The sequence below is a fragment of the Watersipora subatra genome, chromosome 11 (assembly GCF_963576615.1).
Source record: "Watersipora subatra chromosome 11, tzWatSuba1.1, whole genome shotgun sequence".
In the NCBI taxonomy this organism is placed as follows: domain Eukaryota; kingdom Metazoa; phylum Bryozoa; class Gymnolaemata; order Cheilostomatida; family Watersiporidae; genus Watersipora; species Watersipora subatra.
The window spans coordinates 40,022,499-40,039,945 of record NC_088718.1 but is presented as its reverse complement, the minus strand read 5'-3'; the positions used below and the strand labels follow the sequence as shown (position 1 = coordinate 40,039,945).

The 17,447-nt window shown below is 35.3% G+C and overlaps 1 protein-coding gene across 1 annotated transcript; it reads right to left on the bottom strand.

Moving 5' to 3' along the window:
* Window positions 1-537: 537 nt before the first annotated feature.
* On the bottom strand, window positions 538-17,231 carry LOC137408557 (retinol dehydrogenase 12-like). The gene is made up of 8 exons (XM_068095128.1): window positions 17,097-17,231; window positions 15,089-15,210; window positions 13,981-14,136; window positions 13,357-13,461; window positions 10,865-11,001; window positions 8,520-8,604; window positions 5,566-5,776; window positions 538-976 (listed from the first exon to the last, which is right to left on the bottom strand). Exons 1-8 carry the CDS (start codon window positions 17,168-17,170, stop codon window positions 871-873), a joined length of 996 nt encoding a protein of 331 aa, XP_067951229.1. The 5' UTR covers window positions 17,171-17,231; the 3' UTR covers window positions 538-870.
* Window positions 17,232-17,447: the final 216 nt, after the last annotated feature.

Here is a 17,447-nt window from a genome sequence, read left to right as displayed (position 1 = left end):
TTCTAGATATAGACTGATAATGCCTGGTTGAAATCGAGTTAGTGCCAAAACGGATCACGTGTCATACTCGGTAGGTGTCTGTAAGTAACAGCTATGATGAAAAGGTACATTGATGACAAGCAGCAGAAAGAGCAGCACTTGTACAAATGTACACAAGCAGTAGAAAGAGCAGCAAGTGCACACGAGCAGTCATTCTAAGAGAATAAGAATAGTGAGATAATATAATTATAATTATATAGTATTATAATATTCTGCTGATCTGCATAACTAATATACTAATAAAATAATAAATAAATAATATAATAAATAAATATAATAAATAAATATAATAAATAATAATAAACTAATAAATATTACATTATCTAGACATGCTGCTCAGTATAATTATTGAGCGGGCAGCAAGTCTGAACAGATGAGGTAAGCTAGAGAGTTAGTCATTGTCCTTCCACCTTATACCGAGACAACCAAATCCATATTTGAACTTTAGAACTTTCCCGTTACATAAGACATCCGCTTGCTAACAAACCAGAGTAGCTCTTAACAGCTTCCAAAGCAATTATTTTATTACAAAATAATAAAATCATAGATATGGGATGTAGCGGATTTTTATACAAAGTCTTACAACCCTGTTAGCCTTTCAAGCTCTACTTCTGCCGAACTCCAAAGTCAATATTAACTAGGCATGAGAAAAGCACCTAACTCCTCGAGATCGATTGACTAAAAAACATGAAAAGTCAATAATGTACAATGAATAAAAAACTTTGTGTTCTGGTATAACGTCTGGGGTCGATAGATAGCAAATGCTTGTTAAAAGAGTGTAACAGGTGATATAATTGGCTACTGTGATTGAGTCTGACCTCTGCTTGAAGGCTAAATAGCAAGCGGTAGACGTGTCTTACTACAGCTCCATCTCCACAGCTTCTCCGACTCCACAGGGTCGAGAGCGTACTTGGCCGGGCTGACGATTTTACATCCTCTGCAAATTCAGCAAAACAAGTGGCTTTACGTGTTAAAACTATCACAGAGGCTCAGATATCTCATAAAAATACACATTTAAATCATTGGAAAATTGGTAAAGCTGTGGTGAGAAGTCTGACCAAGGTTTTCCCTAAAACCAAGACAGACTTTACCAGCAGTTCAAACCAAAAAATGACACCATATAAGTAATACATATGTGTACTACATAAGAAATACATATGCATACCATATAAGCAATACATATGTGTACTATATAAGTAATAGACCTACATATGTGTACTATATAAGTAATACATATGTGTACTATATAAGTAATAGGCCTACATATGTGTACTATATAAGTAATAGACCTACATATGTGTACTATATAAGCAATACATATGTGAACTATATAAGTAATAGACCTACATATGTGTACTATATAAGTAATACATATGTGTACTATATAAGTAATAGGCCTACATATGTGTACTATATAAGAAATACATATTAGTCACATGTAGTTCCATGGTCAACATAGTCGTGATACTTCGATGTATGGGGAAAAATTTTTGCATTTGTGATGGAATGAGTGTTACCACTTATTTTGAGGCTAAAATTTTAAGGCTACTTTGATTACACAGGGTTTTTCTCTTAATTTACATAAGAAGTGTATATTCTAAAGTGCACCATGTAAAACTCTGCTATACATTGTTTGGACGCTAATAACGTTAACACCCAGGCAGAACAGGAGTTGAGGTCAGAAGACACTGTGGAAGGTAACGAACAGCTAGAAGAATATGAAATGGTTCCAAACGAAAGCAACAATCAGAACGCAACGCGTCAAGCAATCGACGCTAATAATTTTGTTTCAAAAATGTTAATTTTTGGTTCTTGATGAATTATAAATATGGTTTGTCTATGTCACTTACTCTGAAATATATATTTGTAGAATTTGATACATTATTATAAAACTTATAAATTTGCAGACTTATAGCATGTTATTCGATAGTATCATTGCAGTAGTCTGAATTCGGCTTACAATGGATGGGCGCTTGTAACTCTTCTTCAATTGCATACAACAAGCCAGTTTTGGCTGCAAACTGCAGCAAACATATTTTATGGCGGGTAATTATTTCTTATCGATGTTCACCAACGTATAACAGCAACATTTTGCTACTTGGTTACGATTGAAACACCATCATAACGAACACTGAATTGTTCATAAATTTAATAGAAACATTCTCAGTCCTGTACGACATAACACAAAAAATTACAAAAAACCCGGTTGAAAACCAACATTTGGAGTCGATCATTGCGCTGGTTGACCGTCTTGAGAATGGTAAATATTTACATATAAACATAAACATAAAAAACTACTATTAAGTAAACTATATATATAAAAATTGTCCCACGACCAAACAAGAGTGAAACGATTGATTGGGAGAATTATGATAAATGCACATGTGCACACAACTCCCGAAAAATTATCCGTTAACGGCCGTCACCAAACCCTTGCAACGAAATCCTATCAACAAATTTAACTATTTTTCAGTAAAGTCGTTTAAGTATAATAATGATACAAAACGCATATAAACCTATTTAAATATGTTACCAAGCCTTTGAAAGGTTGACGCAAATACCTAAAACTAACCCATCTGATCGGATTATACATAAATAGACAGATTTATTAGGACGAAAATCGTCACAAAACGCTTGAAAAGCTTCGTTTAATAAAAGTTAAGACCGGAAATTGAAATGCCGAGCGACAGAGAATAGAACGATAAAGTCTTGCCACAAATCGCCACAAAACGCTTGAACAGCTTGGTTTATTAACAGTTTCGACCGACCTACGAAACGCCAAAAAAGCCGTGCGACAGATAGTAGAACTATTTACTGTGTACTGTTTGTCTACTGTTAGAGGCGTAGACCGATTTACAGGTACGAAAATGTGGTACACAGTTTATCAGCCTACGGTTTTGTCCAATTACCGAAGGTTTTTCAAATTATCTAGAACATCAGCCAGATTTCTTTACATCTTATCTAAAAGGTAGGGCCGTTACTACAACTCCCTTTTATGACAAGAATATTTCTTTATTTCACTCCAATTTGCATAAAACTTCCAGACGTGTAAATGCCAACGCTTGCTCTTTGTTACATATCGCTAGATATGTAGTTATATAGTTATATTCGTAGATATAGTTAGATTCATCCACATATATATCCAATAGGGTGCAGAAGTTGGGGCGGGGCTTGGTGCTAGGATCGACTCGTGGCGGGTTTGGGGCGCTGCTCGCTGTCCTTTGCGGTTGGACTGTGACCGAGGAATGACGGGGGCGTGAAAATGCTACTTGGTGCTCCCAAAATACTCCTTTAACAAGGATGGCCTTCCCGGGCAAAACCAAATCTTGAGTACTCAACATGAAATAAAATAATGTACATGTCCTATCAGTAGAGACAAGTGTAGAGTAACTCTTTACACAATCATTATTACAGGTTAATATGATTTCTCAAATCATACTATATAAGATCATTTACTCAAGTAAAGTATCGAGTTTTCGCGCTCGCATGGATGTGTAACAGGGATATAACTTGTGCCAGACATCCAGGCACACATGGAGTCAGTGCAATGGTTCGACCCTCGTCGTTTGTTGGTCTCGTGTCCTCCCGTATTGGAACTTGCTGCGCTGCAGGCTTGTCTCGGGTGGGTCTTGGGGCCGGGCACCGCAATCTACACTGACGCGCAAATTCAAGGATATTTTAAGAAGACAATCTGTCATTATCATTTATCCCTTAATTACATTTATATCTATATTTTTAAATACTGTTAAGGTCTTTCCTCTGCCTGCAAAAAGAGGCTCTTTGTTTAATTCAATAAAGAAATATATATATATATATACATATCGCTGTCAAAACCATTCTACATTCATCACAACACAACCAACTTTCAAACTGTATATTACACATCAGTTTGCCGTTTAACGTTTAATATTGCATTTAGATTTACATTTGCAGAGATATAATAAACATATTTCTTTATTGTTGGCATTGTTGTTGTTAGTTAAATTACGTACAGTAGGTTAGGTCTACGGCTTGAATTAATGTTTATTTTATTATTGTAAAACATAAGTTTGAGATAGTTAAATATTTATTTTATTAATATTTATTTCTGTTACATATCGCTGTCAAAACGTTCTACATTCAACACAACCAACTTTCAAACTGTATATTACAATATATTTTACTTTTAACATTGCATTTCAGATATGTAATAAACATATTTGATTATTGCTGTTGTTAGTTTAATTACTTACAGTAATTTAGGTCTACAGCTTGAATTAATGTTTATTTTAACCAACAAACAACTTTCAAATTGTATATTACACGGCAGCTTGCCATTTACTTTTAATATTGCATTTCTATCTATCTATCTATCTCGATAAAATATCTCTTGTGGCCCGATAAGCCTTTAGAGATAAGATGCGACTATAACGATAAAAGAGATAAGATATTCCTGTAAAATCGAGAGTTAAATAAAATCTGCTATTGAGCTTGTTCCATATATATATCAAAACTTCATGACTCGGTTAAAAAATGAGAACTTCATGGCATCTGTATTAATAGTGTGCCTATTATAATAAGAGATATAATAAACATATATCATTATTGCTGTTATTTAAATTACGTACAGTAGTTTGAGTCTACAGTTTGAATTAATATTTATTTTATTATTGTAAAACATAAGTTTGAGATAGTTAATTATTTATTTTATTAATATTTATTTCTGTTACATTTCTGTTATTTCTGTTGCGCCTTTTTAGAGTCGTGCTCTCTCAAATTTATTTTATATCATCTCAAACAAGTCTCATTTACATTATACTCTGTCAATTCCTGCTGAGAACTACTTTTTCGACAACCATCAGTACCCTTTCTTTTTTCCATTACTACTTTGGTCGTGGGCTGTATGACAGTGGAATTTCTAGTAAAATATTTCCGTTAAAAATGCAGAAATCGTTTTTTCTTATGTCTTTCTGTAGTTTACAATCCGTGAAAGCGAGATAGGCCTAATAACAAAAGCTGAAGTTGTTTACGCCGTTGCCTAGACGGCACTATATTGACTTACCTAAATTTACTACCAACTCCGAAGAAACTAATGATACAGAATTTTATTGGCAGTTTAGAAGTGTACCTACGTTATTGTTTGCTGATTAATCGCTCAAGTGTGTTTAGGCACACGCCAGCGATATCTCCACGCCCTTCATGATGGTAGCGATAAAATCGCCCAGTGTGACTGAGCCTTAGGAGAAGGGTTGAAAAATAGAGCGCCATGGCATTCACGGTTTTACGTTTTAAATGTTTATAAAGGTTTTATGGTATATATGGTAGAGATACCTCAACACGTCGTTTTTTCTCCCATATGCGGCCAAGGGAGAAAACTCCCATTATTCAAATTGAATTTGAGAATGTGCACGGACTTGACATTTTACGTTATATAGAAGCTCTTACATAATATAATGCAAAAACTTTATATAAATCCTTTACCTTGTAGAATTTATGTAAATGGAGGTTTATGTTATGGGTGCGTCTGCTGTATGTTTTTAGACTTACAGGAGGTATTTTCCTGAAACGCCTTCCAAACTCTCGTCAACAGAAGCCATAATCTGAGTCTGAGCTCCTTCTAAGACAGTCTTGGTGAAGGCCGCAAACGGAAAAGTGAAGGTGAACATGAACAGATAGGCAAGCTTGTTCGGAAGGTAGTTTCGCCAAAAATCACTACGAATCGTTCCTGGGTGTAGAGCATTGACTGTCACATTCTTATCTACAAGATGCAGAGTAGATAGCAAATAGAATACCTGCTACACCTGACAAAAAAAGGATTCTTTTAAAAAACAACTAGGCATCTCAGATTTTGGCAGCAATGCAGGCTCTAGTACGTTCCAAGAGCGGCAGTTCCAACGATCGACTTTTTGGTGTCTACCGAGCTCTGCATATTTTTGGCTAATTCAGAGAGCAGTGAATGTGCATTTAATTCCAAACCAGCAAAAAAAAAGACCTTGAAAATACCCCTGACGGCATAACTTAATCGATAATATACATACACACAACAACAGGTAGTATTAACAGTTGGTGAGTCTGCAGAAAGCGTAGTGATTGGAAACATCGGCAAGCATATACATGACACCCTTTCTAATCATCAGTTCTCTATAGCGTCAGCTAGTGTTATTTATAGCCAGCGCTGTCCGAATGAACTATTTGTATAAACCATGCGTCAATGCTGTCTGTACAACATAAATATATTGGTAAAAAAGAAGCAGACGTATCTGTGATTGGCTGAAATGTTTATTTCCAATTAACATAATCCTGATTCTTTATGTTATCATTCTAAAACGAGAGCAGCTGAGGGCTAGTAGTTTAGAACACATGACCTACGTACAACAAGTTGAGGTTTGATTCCCAAAAAAGGTCACTGATGGTGATAAGAATGACATCCAACCATAAATTGCTCTCCGCAACTGGCCATGACTCCAGTCATTGAGGTTCCCTTGCCACTGAACTCAGTCATCCAGCCAAGATCACAGAGCTATTGTTTGTATAATAATGCTCTTGAAACACCCACGGCCTCTGCTTTCGGTAAACTAAGAAGGCATCATAGTAAGAAGCGAGCTGAGCAGACGTTGTACTCAATCTTTGAGAGATTGCTCACACAACCATGATTCAATCGTATTCATTTACAAACATTCAAATAGTGATGACTAAGGCTTCTGGCCTAATACTGGCTTCAATTAAAACCGCCGATGAAATACTACAAGACAAATCATTAGCTGATTACATCTATTGAAAACTGAAGTTGTTTCTTTTGCCGAATTCATTTCAGGCGTCTAAATTCTTTTTCAGTTGGATGTAAATTGGCATCAGTTGGCATGGTTCCAATAATCAGTAGGCCATTATATAGCAAAAACAGTGCAAGTATAATAAAAATAACAAACACATAACCATCACAAACACATGCAGGTAACATAAGTACTACAAATAGTTAACATAACTACCACAAATACTTGACATAAATACTGCAATTAGGTAACATAACTACCACCAATAGGTAACATAACTACCACAAATTGGTAACATAAATACCACAAATAGGGAACATAACTACCACAAATAGGTAACATAACTACCACAAATAGGGAACATAAATACCACAAATAGGGAACATAACTACCACAAATAGGTAACATAACTACCACAAATAGGTAACATAACTATCATAAATAGGAAACATAACTACCACAAATAGTAAACATTGCTACCACCAATAGGTAACATAACTCCACAAATAGGTAACATAACTATAACAAATATTTAACATAACTACCACAAATAATTAACATTGCTACCACAAACAGGTATTTATCCATAATAAATATATAGAATTAATACGGTGACGATGCGTCATTGACGACAAAGGAGAATCCAGCAAGGAGTTAATGGCCTTCACGATTTTTATTCAACCTTCCTGTTAACACAGCACGTTCTTCAGAGGCATTGGTGGGTTTAGCCACACCAGACGTCTATGCAACAGTTATGAATTTCATCAGCGTGTCGAATCATGGGACCAGTCGGTCAAAAAGAAACCACCACACTGCCCGTTGCTATAGTAAATATCCAACAAGCTTGTGATTCACAGAATCTTGACTGGCTGAGGCAAGTGTCTGTGCCTCAGGCAACTGGCTATGGAGAATAACAGCAAACATGTCTGATAAAATCATCTGACAGGAAAGGCAGGTGCTTAGAAGAAAGAGCATAAGATGGCTAACGTAGACCCTGCCATACGATATTAATTCATTCTGGCGTTGGTTTTCTTTAAGATGAAAATGTCGTATAGAGAGGTGTAGAAACCCATAGTAATTATCTAATGCATACACCCACTGGTAAAAACATCAAAATTTCATACACATACTGTACATATTAAAAATTAGTAACAGAATAGTATGCCAACCCTAGTAACTATAGTTACCTACAGCAACTTCCATATATTTAGTGGTTATGATCCGTAATAAAATGTAACATTACGATGTACTATGTGCAGTACACACCATAGAGAGCTCTCACCTTCGAAACAGACGTATAAAAAACTTGGAATTTAAATGAATTTAGCTTATTAAACATAGGCTTGAAGCTACGTTTTAGTAAATATTTTACTAAACAAAACTTTAACTTTGTCTTCGTCTTAATCGTTATTACCTTTTTTCCCGGTTTCGTTTTCACTATAATTTATAAAGAAGAAAGCCGAACTGAGAGAAAGCGAGCATCGTATCACTTTCAGGCGTTGTGGGAGGGATTTCGGTGAATGGAACATTGGCATTTTTTTATTCTGACCTATTCAGCACACTGACCACCAAATTTGATTTTCGAAAGACGTCTTTGTTGATGTCAGATAGGAGAAAAGCCGTATGAATGGACTGGAAAAATATCGCGTTCTCCAAGGTGGAAAAACCGTAAAACAGGAACGCCATAACCCAGCAGTGCACTGTATTATCAAATCATTGTGAAATACTCACCACCTAGTAGAGTATTTAAATGCCCTACAAACAGTAGGTTGGCTAGCTTGCTTTGCTGATATCCATAGCACCAGTATTTGCCAGTCTAAAACATAAAGATTGTCAGCTAATCATTTAGAATGGTATTGAAATCAAAATAATAGGATATACATGCACTCATCTATCGTAGCTTGATTTGTGACTTAGTAGTGAAGTCTTAGTACAAAATAATTCGTTCCTGAAGCCATATCATAAGTAGAAAATTCATAGCTTGAGATTTTTACAAGTAGAAACCTATTACAGCAGATAGATGCACTAACCCGTACCATCCCCCCATAAAACCCAGAAATAACTTCTGTATATTTTATAAATACATGTAATTGTTGAAACCTGTAAATGGAATGAAACCTGTAAAAATGCATGTTAGAACTATATTACTAGATAATAAATAACAAAGTAAACATGGAACGAAGAAAGAACAGAGAAATAAGAAATAAAAACTATGAGTAGTTTGTTTGTTTATTTTTGGCGTTGGCTGACTAGACGATGTTAAGCAATGACAGCGAAGGGTAGGATGTCGGGGCGGTCAGAAGAGGTGAGTGTTGTATTGTTGTCTCAGTTTTGTCGTGCTCAGAATAACTGTTTTTTTAAGAACGAAGTAGAAAGATATATTTGCATTGGAACGAACTGAAAAATACATAACCATATAGAAAACATAGAACTTGAAGAGGTGATAAAAAGTTGTTCCTACTCTATATATCATAGATGAAAACTCGAAATTATACAATGAATTAACGAAAACAACACTGAGTGAGGGGTATTGCATGTCGTACCCAAAGGAAGCAAACGGGCCAAAATACAAAAGGGTATTTAGCATTTCGTATCTAAAAACATCTTTTGTACGTCAAAGCATAATTTCTAAAAAGGTTTTTCATAACTTGAAAATTTCGCCTATAGCGGCTCTACTGTTTTTGCATTCACTTTGTAGAAACAAATTTTCATAATCTTAAATCAGAAATCTACCAAAAACCTAATCAAATGATTCGGGAGCCTACTCATATTTTGCAAACAACTCAGGAACTTTCGACAATAGAAAGCGATTGAGGCTGAGGGCTGAAGTAACCATCAGAACACTGAGCTCACTCCAACCTTTCAGCACCCCGCCCTAACTGTAGATGGTGGTGGTCGAGGATGGCGGTCGAGGATGGTGCAGAGATTCTGCACCATCCTCGACCGCTTTTGGGAACTCAGTAAACTCCTCTGTCGTGTATGGGAATTCCGCACCTTCTCCTGTCATGCATGGGAATTCAACGCCCCCACCTGTCATGTTTGAGAATTCAGCAATATACACCAACTGTTTTCTCATATGAATACTGCGTTTACGAAATTCCTTTCATTCAACATCCATTCAAGTTTCACAGCCACATTCAAAAACTAGCATTTCACGAGATCGATAAACGTATTCCTTGCTGCCCAACTGTTAAACAAGTGCTCTTAGGAAAACGCTATCTGTTTTGTCTTGTGTCGTGTTGCATTAGGCCGTGCAATGTGACCTTTAGGAAAGTAAATGCTATGACAGCATTGTAAAGGATGAACCCTCAGCTGTTAGTATAAGTTCATGACATCCACAGGAGCCAGGAGGAGACAAATCCAAAAAACGATTAAGAGTTTCATCACTAAAGGCTGGCTCATAAGCATTATCCGGCTTCGGCTGCCTCCGCTGCCAGTCAGACATGACAAATTTTCATGTATTACGCATTTATCATACCTCATAGTAATTGGTAAAACAGTGATATTAGTATGTCATGACATGTAGAGATGTCTTTAAAGATTTGGTATGCTTTTTGACTGTATTCTTGCGTGTTGTGTTCTACCATTTACTCAATTAACCCCGAATGTTTCAGCTGTATGTAACATTTGTCTCCTTGTGGTAAGCACTTCGCTATATTTTCTATTCCAAAAATAAATTGTCAGTTGTATCTCATCGATTTACAATCACTGTTATTGTTTTCCTTCCTAAATACTTTCACATTTTGTTCAACTTTGTAATTTGCTCAAGGTTTTGATCATAAAATTGTATACTGATGTCAGCAAAATTACAAGCAACTTTGGTGTAATTCGTCGTGAAATAAGCAAAGAAACTGTAATATTTCATTAGACTGAATAACATTATTTGGACCGCCAAAACAAATCTTGTATATATTCACTTTCTTATATTGACACACATCAAAACTGCTCACTGTATTGTGTTGAGTTCCGTATGAAGTTCCGCTGTGCCAACCTAATCAATATTTAAATATTAATTAGGAAAAATAAAAAATATATGAAACCAATAATTATCCAGCTGGTTTGTATGAGATAAATACCTGAAGCTTGTCATAATCAATAAGAGGGGGAGAAAACTGGTGAGCTCGAGAGGAGACAACTACGATTCTAGCCTTACAGTCGCTTGTCCCAGAAGTCTCCAGGGCAGGAAGTAACAGTCTCGTCAAATAAAAGTGCCCTACATAAAACAAGTTAGTTTATCTCTCAACAAGAAACCTTTTGCCTCATTACTAGTATGTTTGTTATAATAATATAATATATAATATAATAAGTTTGACAACCTAGGACGACCTTTGTTTTTACTCATCTATTATATATCTTTATATTCATGTCCAATTTCTATTGTCCTGGTTTTTTGCTTAAATCTATCAAGCAAATCTAAATAAAAACTATATGTTTGCGTACACAATATTTAAAATTGATTTGACACCCAAAGCGTGCTCAAAGATTAATAAATTGAGGTTTAATTTTGCTCTACTGAACTTGCGACTTCTTGAAACTCACACTAATGGATGGTCGAAAGATGAAGTACAGAGTTTAGCGTTTGCAATGAGTACATTTTTCCTTTCAAGTGTAAGGTGCATTAGCCAAATATTTATGCTTTCAAATAATTAATCTGTAAGCGCGTCAGAATTCCATAAACCTGGATTGGCAAACCCATACAATCATTCATCTTTCAATTGAGTCAAAGTCAACTGATGAGTAAACACATGCATGTGTCTTTCATGATTAGATCACAGGAATGCATTTTGGATTGTGAGCAACTTGAATTGTTTTATGATAAAATTTTTAGTTTAATAAAAAAGGAGTCAGCGTTGAAGCAACATGTTTTGTAAATCTTGTTACCCACTAAAATAAAGAGCGCTTCTTAGAGAAAGCCGCTATCAAAGCAAAGTTTTTACCATAAAAAGTTACTGATAGGCCACAGATTTGCATGTTATTATGACATAAGACATTTAACCTTAAATATAAACCATACTAACAATAAAAAACTGTTATTTGAACTAAAAATAAATAATTCTAACTAAATAATAAAATAATGCTTGTAGAAATCAATAAGAATAAAATAAAAACTAAGAATGCCGGCAGTCAGTATTTATTCATTAGTCTCAATTTTATTATAGCTTGTGATTCAATTAAGCTCAGAATCTCACCTCAGAGATTATCAGTAAATGATAAGGTAATGCCGGAGATACAAGAAGACATGTAGCAGAATTAAAAATATCTAATTATATTCCATTATATCTGTAGATAACAATACTCCACTCATAAAAGTTAAATGGAATAATAGTTCTTAATATTTACAATAAAGATTATCACCAGTTATAAAAGAAGTAAACAGTTGTATTTGATATACAATTGACAGTAGAACACTATTAGGAACAAGATTTTGAAAATAAAAGTTTTACTAAGTGAGTTAGGAGCTGGGGTAGGTTTGATATTGTGGACAGTGATGAACCGAAAAAAGAAAACGGATTCGATGTCATTCATCCTGTTTTTAGCTTCAGTAAATCATGTTTTAGCCAATTGTTTATGGCCTTTGCTTCAGCAGCCAGCGCTAGATTTATTTATATCCTTTCTGACAAATAGAAATAAATTTTTTCACCACAATGTGCTAATGTTTTATTTTCTTACATAAATAATTACCGATGTAGATATTTAACTCATTGCGTACCATAAGCCATGGAGAGCGGCTAGGCATGGTGTTTGAGTAGCCATGGTGGGCCGCGGTGATGCTTTAGTAGGCTTCACACAAAATGTTTCATATTGGTGAGTAGTTAATTAGTTAGCGTATCATATCTGTACTTGAACAAAAGGAAACTATAATCTATCAGCATTGAGCCAATAGAAAACATGTTTACATTACACACTGAGCTTAGTTTTGCTTTGTGAAAACTTTATTTTTGATCGCAATTTCTTCTTCCCAATCACGAGCCGTGTCAGACGCATTACTATAAGGGGGGTCGGGAAGGGGAAAGGGGGGTCGGGAAGGGGAAAGGGGGGTCGGGAAGGGGGGGTGCCACAAATTGTACATCAATGAACTTCTGATGATTATCTATTGGGCAGTAGCAGTAGTGACAGTGAATATCTATTTTTAGCAGTAATAATAATAATGCCACAAGCTATAGTAATAGTGATAACTCTTCTGGCTTGGAACAAGCTCAAATTGTTACTCATGGTAGTAGTGGAAGGCATCGAAAAAAATTCCAAGCTCCTTCTGCAACAAATTTGTCATCTATTTTGTCGCATTAACTGATGAAAATTTTATACTGATCAATTTGGTATCTAAATCTTTTTCATAGACCTTGTGGTTTAAAAGTTACGACAGCTTATATGCGCCTTTGTCAAATATTTGATAGTCACCGTAAAAAAAATTAATTTGGTAGTGAAAGACAAGTTTTATAGCATAATTTGTTAGTACAGAATCAGGCAAAACTACCCGACATGACAACACAAAGCCACTACTAGTGCAGAAAAAACATTTATTAAAGATTCAACCACCGTATAAAAACAGAGAATCAAACCAACTCACCTAAGTGATTGCACGCCATGTGTAACTCAACATCATCCTCAGATAAATGATGCGAAAGTGATCCAAAGCCTGCGTTCTCAATAAGAATATCAAGTTTGCTCTCCTCTGTAACATCATCAGGAAATGAAGTTCTCAAACATGGAGGCTGTTTCATGTCAAAAGTTTATCTTTTCACATTTATAGTTTATACAGTTTTAAGTGGTAATCAACTAATTCAAAGTATGTGCCTAAGCAACTAAAGGTCGAACTACAGCTAAGAACTTATAACAATGTATTACCCTAGCAACACTCAACAACTGCAGTTGCTTAGCAACAGACAACTTCTGCTTAAACTCCTTAGCAACACGTATATCACTACTACTTATCACAAAAACAACTATTACTCAAAAACGTGTATACCTATTATTATCTAGCAACAAACAACCTCAATTCCTTAGCAACAGACAACTACTGCTAAGCGACGTACACCTTAGCAACATGTAAACAACTACTACTTCCTAACACAAAAATAACTGCTACTCAGAAACGTGTACACCTATTCCTTAGTAACCAACTAGCTTGAACTATCAGCTAGAACTTGTGAATTAGCAATACACAAATATGCCAAGATGATCTGCCACCAACCTTTCAGAAAGCTATCTGCACATTCTCTCACAGACTTGAGGGATGCTAAATCAAGTCTGACGAGCTTCAGATTGGCACGTGGGTTTTCTTTCAAAATATCTTCACGTGCCTGAGATGCTTTGTCCATATTTCTGCATGCCATGTATACCAAAGCACCTGCAACCACTTGTCTCAATAAAAATAGTAGTCTTATCACAATCAACTAAATATTAGTTAAACTTGTTGGTGGTACTAGTCTACTAGTACTACAACATAGTACTACAATATCAAAAGCATATTTTAAAACCGTCGGCAAAAAGAAACCGTCTCAATCAGCACATCCAAAAATCAGACAGTAGATATACTGTATACAATTCAAGACTGCTTCATCAAATAGCCGTAATGCTTAGAAAATTATGAATCCAAACTTTATGTATGTATGTTGATATAAAACAATACATTTATAAGGTTGAACTGCCTATAGCAAGCTGAAGAGTTTCTCTCATGAAAGAGTTGATAACCTGACAACTCAGATGTTAAAACTAAACAGTGAAACACACCCTAGTAAACAAAAGCTTTTCTTGTAATGATAGTCGTGTCTGTCTGAAGCCATGCTAAGAGCACTACAAAAAAAAGATTGCACCGTACAGTATTTAAACTTGCAAAATTCTGCTTGACACATCGGCACTCTAACACCTGCGCAAATCAACCGCCTTTCAGCATTTCAGAATAATTGTCTGAATTGTCCGTATCATTATTACACCTGACAATCACTCGCGGCACACTAGAATGCCAGGGTACTAGTTCTGTATAAAAATCATGCAAGCTGTAATTTTGCCTTCGTGTCAATAAAAAATTTTTTATTGGAAATTAATAACAAATTTTATGTTTAAAATCACAATGACGATTAATTGTCTTCTTTGCAGACAAGTTTAGAACATTATACATGTACTATTAGCTATTTGTAAGAGCATAAGCAGTAGATGCCCTACAGGCAATAGAAGATGTGGTTAGCATAGCCAATTAGAGCAAGCATCTTGATGCTTTAAAGAATACAATTAGAAAGCAGCGCAAGGTTTTTATACCGAATGCTTTACCACTTGAATGCATTTTTAAAACTTTGCATTACCTCTATTTGCCAAGTCAGCAGCAGTAACCTTCCCGATGCCTGTGTTTGCACCTGTAACCATCACCACCTTCCCATCCAGTCTTCTCTTACTGGTGCATTTAGGAGGCTTGAAAACTATAGACCTATTTAACATCTTCACAGAATTAATTACTAAAATAATTCTATGAATAAACTTTCTAAAGCATCAGGGAGACAACAGAAAGGGATTAGCAATGTGAGAAAGTCTTGCAGCCTATTTCCATCACATTTCTGGAAGTAGAGTCATTTTTTTCTTTTCTCGCAAGCCTTTATTAACTAAGGAAATCTGTTTTACGAAAATTCAGCACTATATGTATTATGTGTATTATAGTGTATGCATGATTATTAAATTTTCTTTTTCTGAGATTATTTTTATAGCAAAGTGAGTGTTGGCTGATCATGCTGACCTTCTACTTATAACAATTGTTGACAAGGATTTTCTTCAATGCAGTTGCAATACCATTTTTAAACAGCACAGAGAAAATAAATGGGAGTGTTGCATGGAAGTATTACCAAAGCAGATAGCATAATGGAAAAATGCCTAAACCACAATTACTACAAATACTAACAACAAACATTCGAACAAAAACACTTGGTACATCAGAGAACCATCAGGAAAAACAGTCATCTTATACCCATCCAGATTCAGGATCAGAAACCTCTAGTAGAAGTAAACCATGAAGAGAAAGAGATCAATTGGCCTGCCAGAAAATCATCAAAAAAATTATACCTCTATGAGACACGACCAAAACTATTGGAGTTAGCCATCATTTCTAATCCGCACAATCCCATGATACACTTAAGACAATTCCACTTAAATACTAACCCTATAACATAAAGGACAGAACCTGAGCGAGTGAACACCCTCCTGCTAACAGAGGCATCTATAAAAGAGAACAGCTCCCAATGACACAGTCTCTTTTCCTCGCTTGTGAAGCTCTTTTACTCTCTGCCTGTTGAAGTTTGCCTTTCCCTACCTATGAAGCTTCTTTCCCTTCCAACTGCTAAGATTACTTTTATTTCAGCTGTTGAGCCTTCCTACCTATGGACTGACATAACTCTCGTTTGATTGTCGAGACTTGCAGCCGTACGGGACTGACCAAAGAACATGGAAGACTGTTCGAGTAAGGGTGTAGATTTTATTGGCTGTTTTTGTTCAATGACAAGTTACAGACCTATATAAAAATTTGTATCCCTTATTACTTGCATTATATAGAGAGTTATCTTTCCTTGAATATACTAAAATTTTACTATTATAGTATAATGAACTATTGTTCATAGAGTTGCCACCTATACCAAGCATTCCTTTTTCTTTTTCCTCTTTTTTTCTTATTCTTCCATGATTTGACTATATGTTTTATTAATGCAATACAAATATGATAGCATCTGCAAATTCAACAATTTTAACCTGTTATTAAAATTATTGTTTCAGATTTTGTTAGTTGTGTATTTTAATTATTGGCCTTATAAAACAAAGAAGTATCTTTTACTGGTAAATATCAGTATTGCTTATACTAGTTTAACACATGCATTTGTACCTGAACTAGTAATAATCAATTTAGTTCCAACAAGCTAAGCAAAAGTAGACAAACTAAATATAGTCAAAATAAAATAACATGACAAAGCAAATTCAACACTGATGCTGCGTGTGGATCCAGATTAATTATGTATAACATGATATTTCCTTGCACACACTTGGAATTTCTGGTGGAGATGCCGGGTAGGCCTACTTATATTTTCGCCACAACAGGACTACATATAATCGTACGACATTCTTGGTATGTGAATAAATAAAAATATGTCACACTGCTCTGTATGTTTGCTGCAATTTCTTCATAGTTTGACTGAATTAATTAGGTGTTTTGTGATGTTCATGTTGTAAATTGCGTCGTGGTAAGAAGACGCCATGGGTAAGCCTATATACAAGAGTACGCACACATTAATCATTTTTCAAAATACATTTTTTATAATGAAGTTATAAATGACTTACTTTAAAAACACTGGTACAATGAACCAGCTAACCGCTGCAACTACTATTTTTGCAGAAAGTGCGGAAAACGACATCGTCCTTTATTAAACAAAAACAACTGCCGCACTGCGATGGTTAATCCAATATAGCGACGCCTGAAATGGCCTTAGTGTAAATCTAACTAAAAACTTCGAGTGAAGGTCACCTTCGATTGTTATTATTAGTTGAGAGTTGTGTTTTCATTGCCGCAAGATTGTTCCAGGATGGCACAACCACTACGATATCCACTTCATTCCTGGATATCTAGACCCATTGAACTTAAAACCCCTAGAATGGCAATCACGTGACTTTTACATTGATAGTGATACGTAA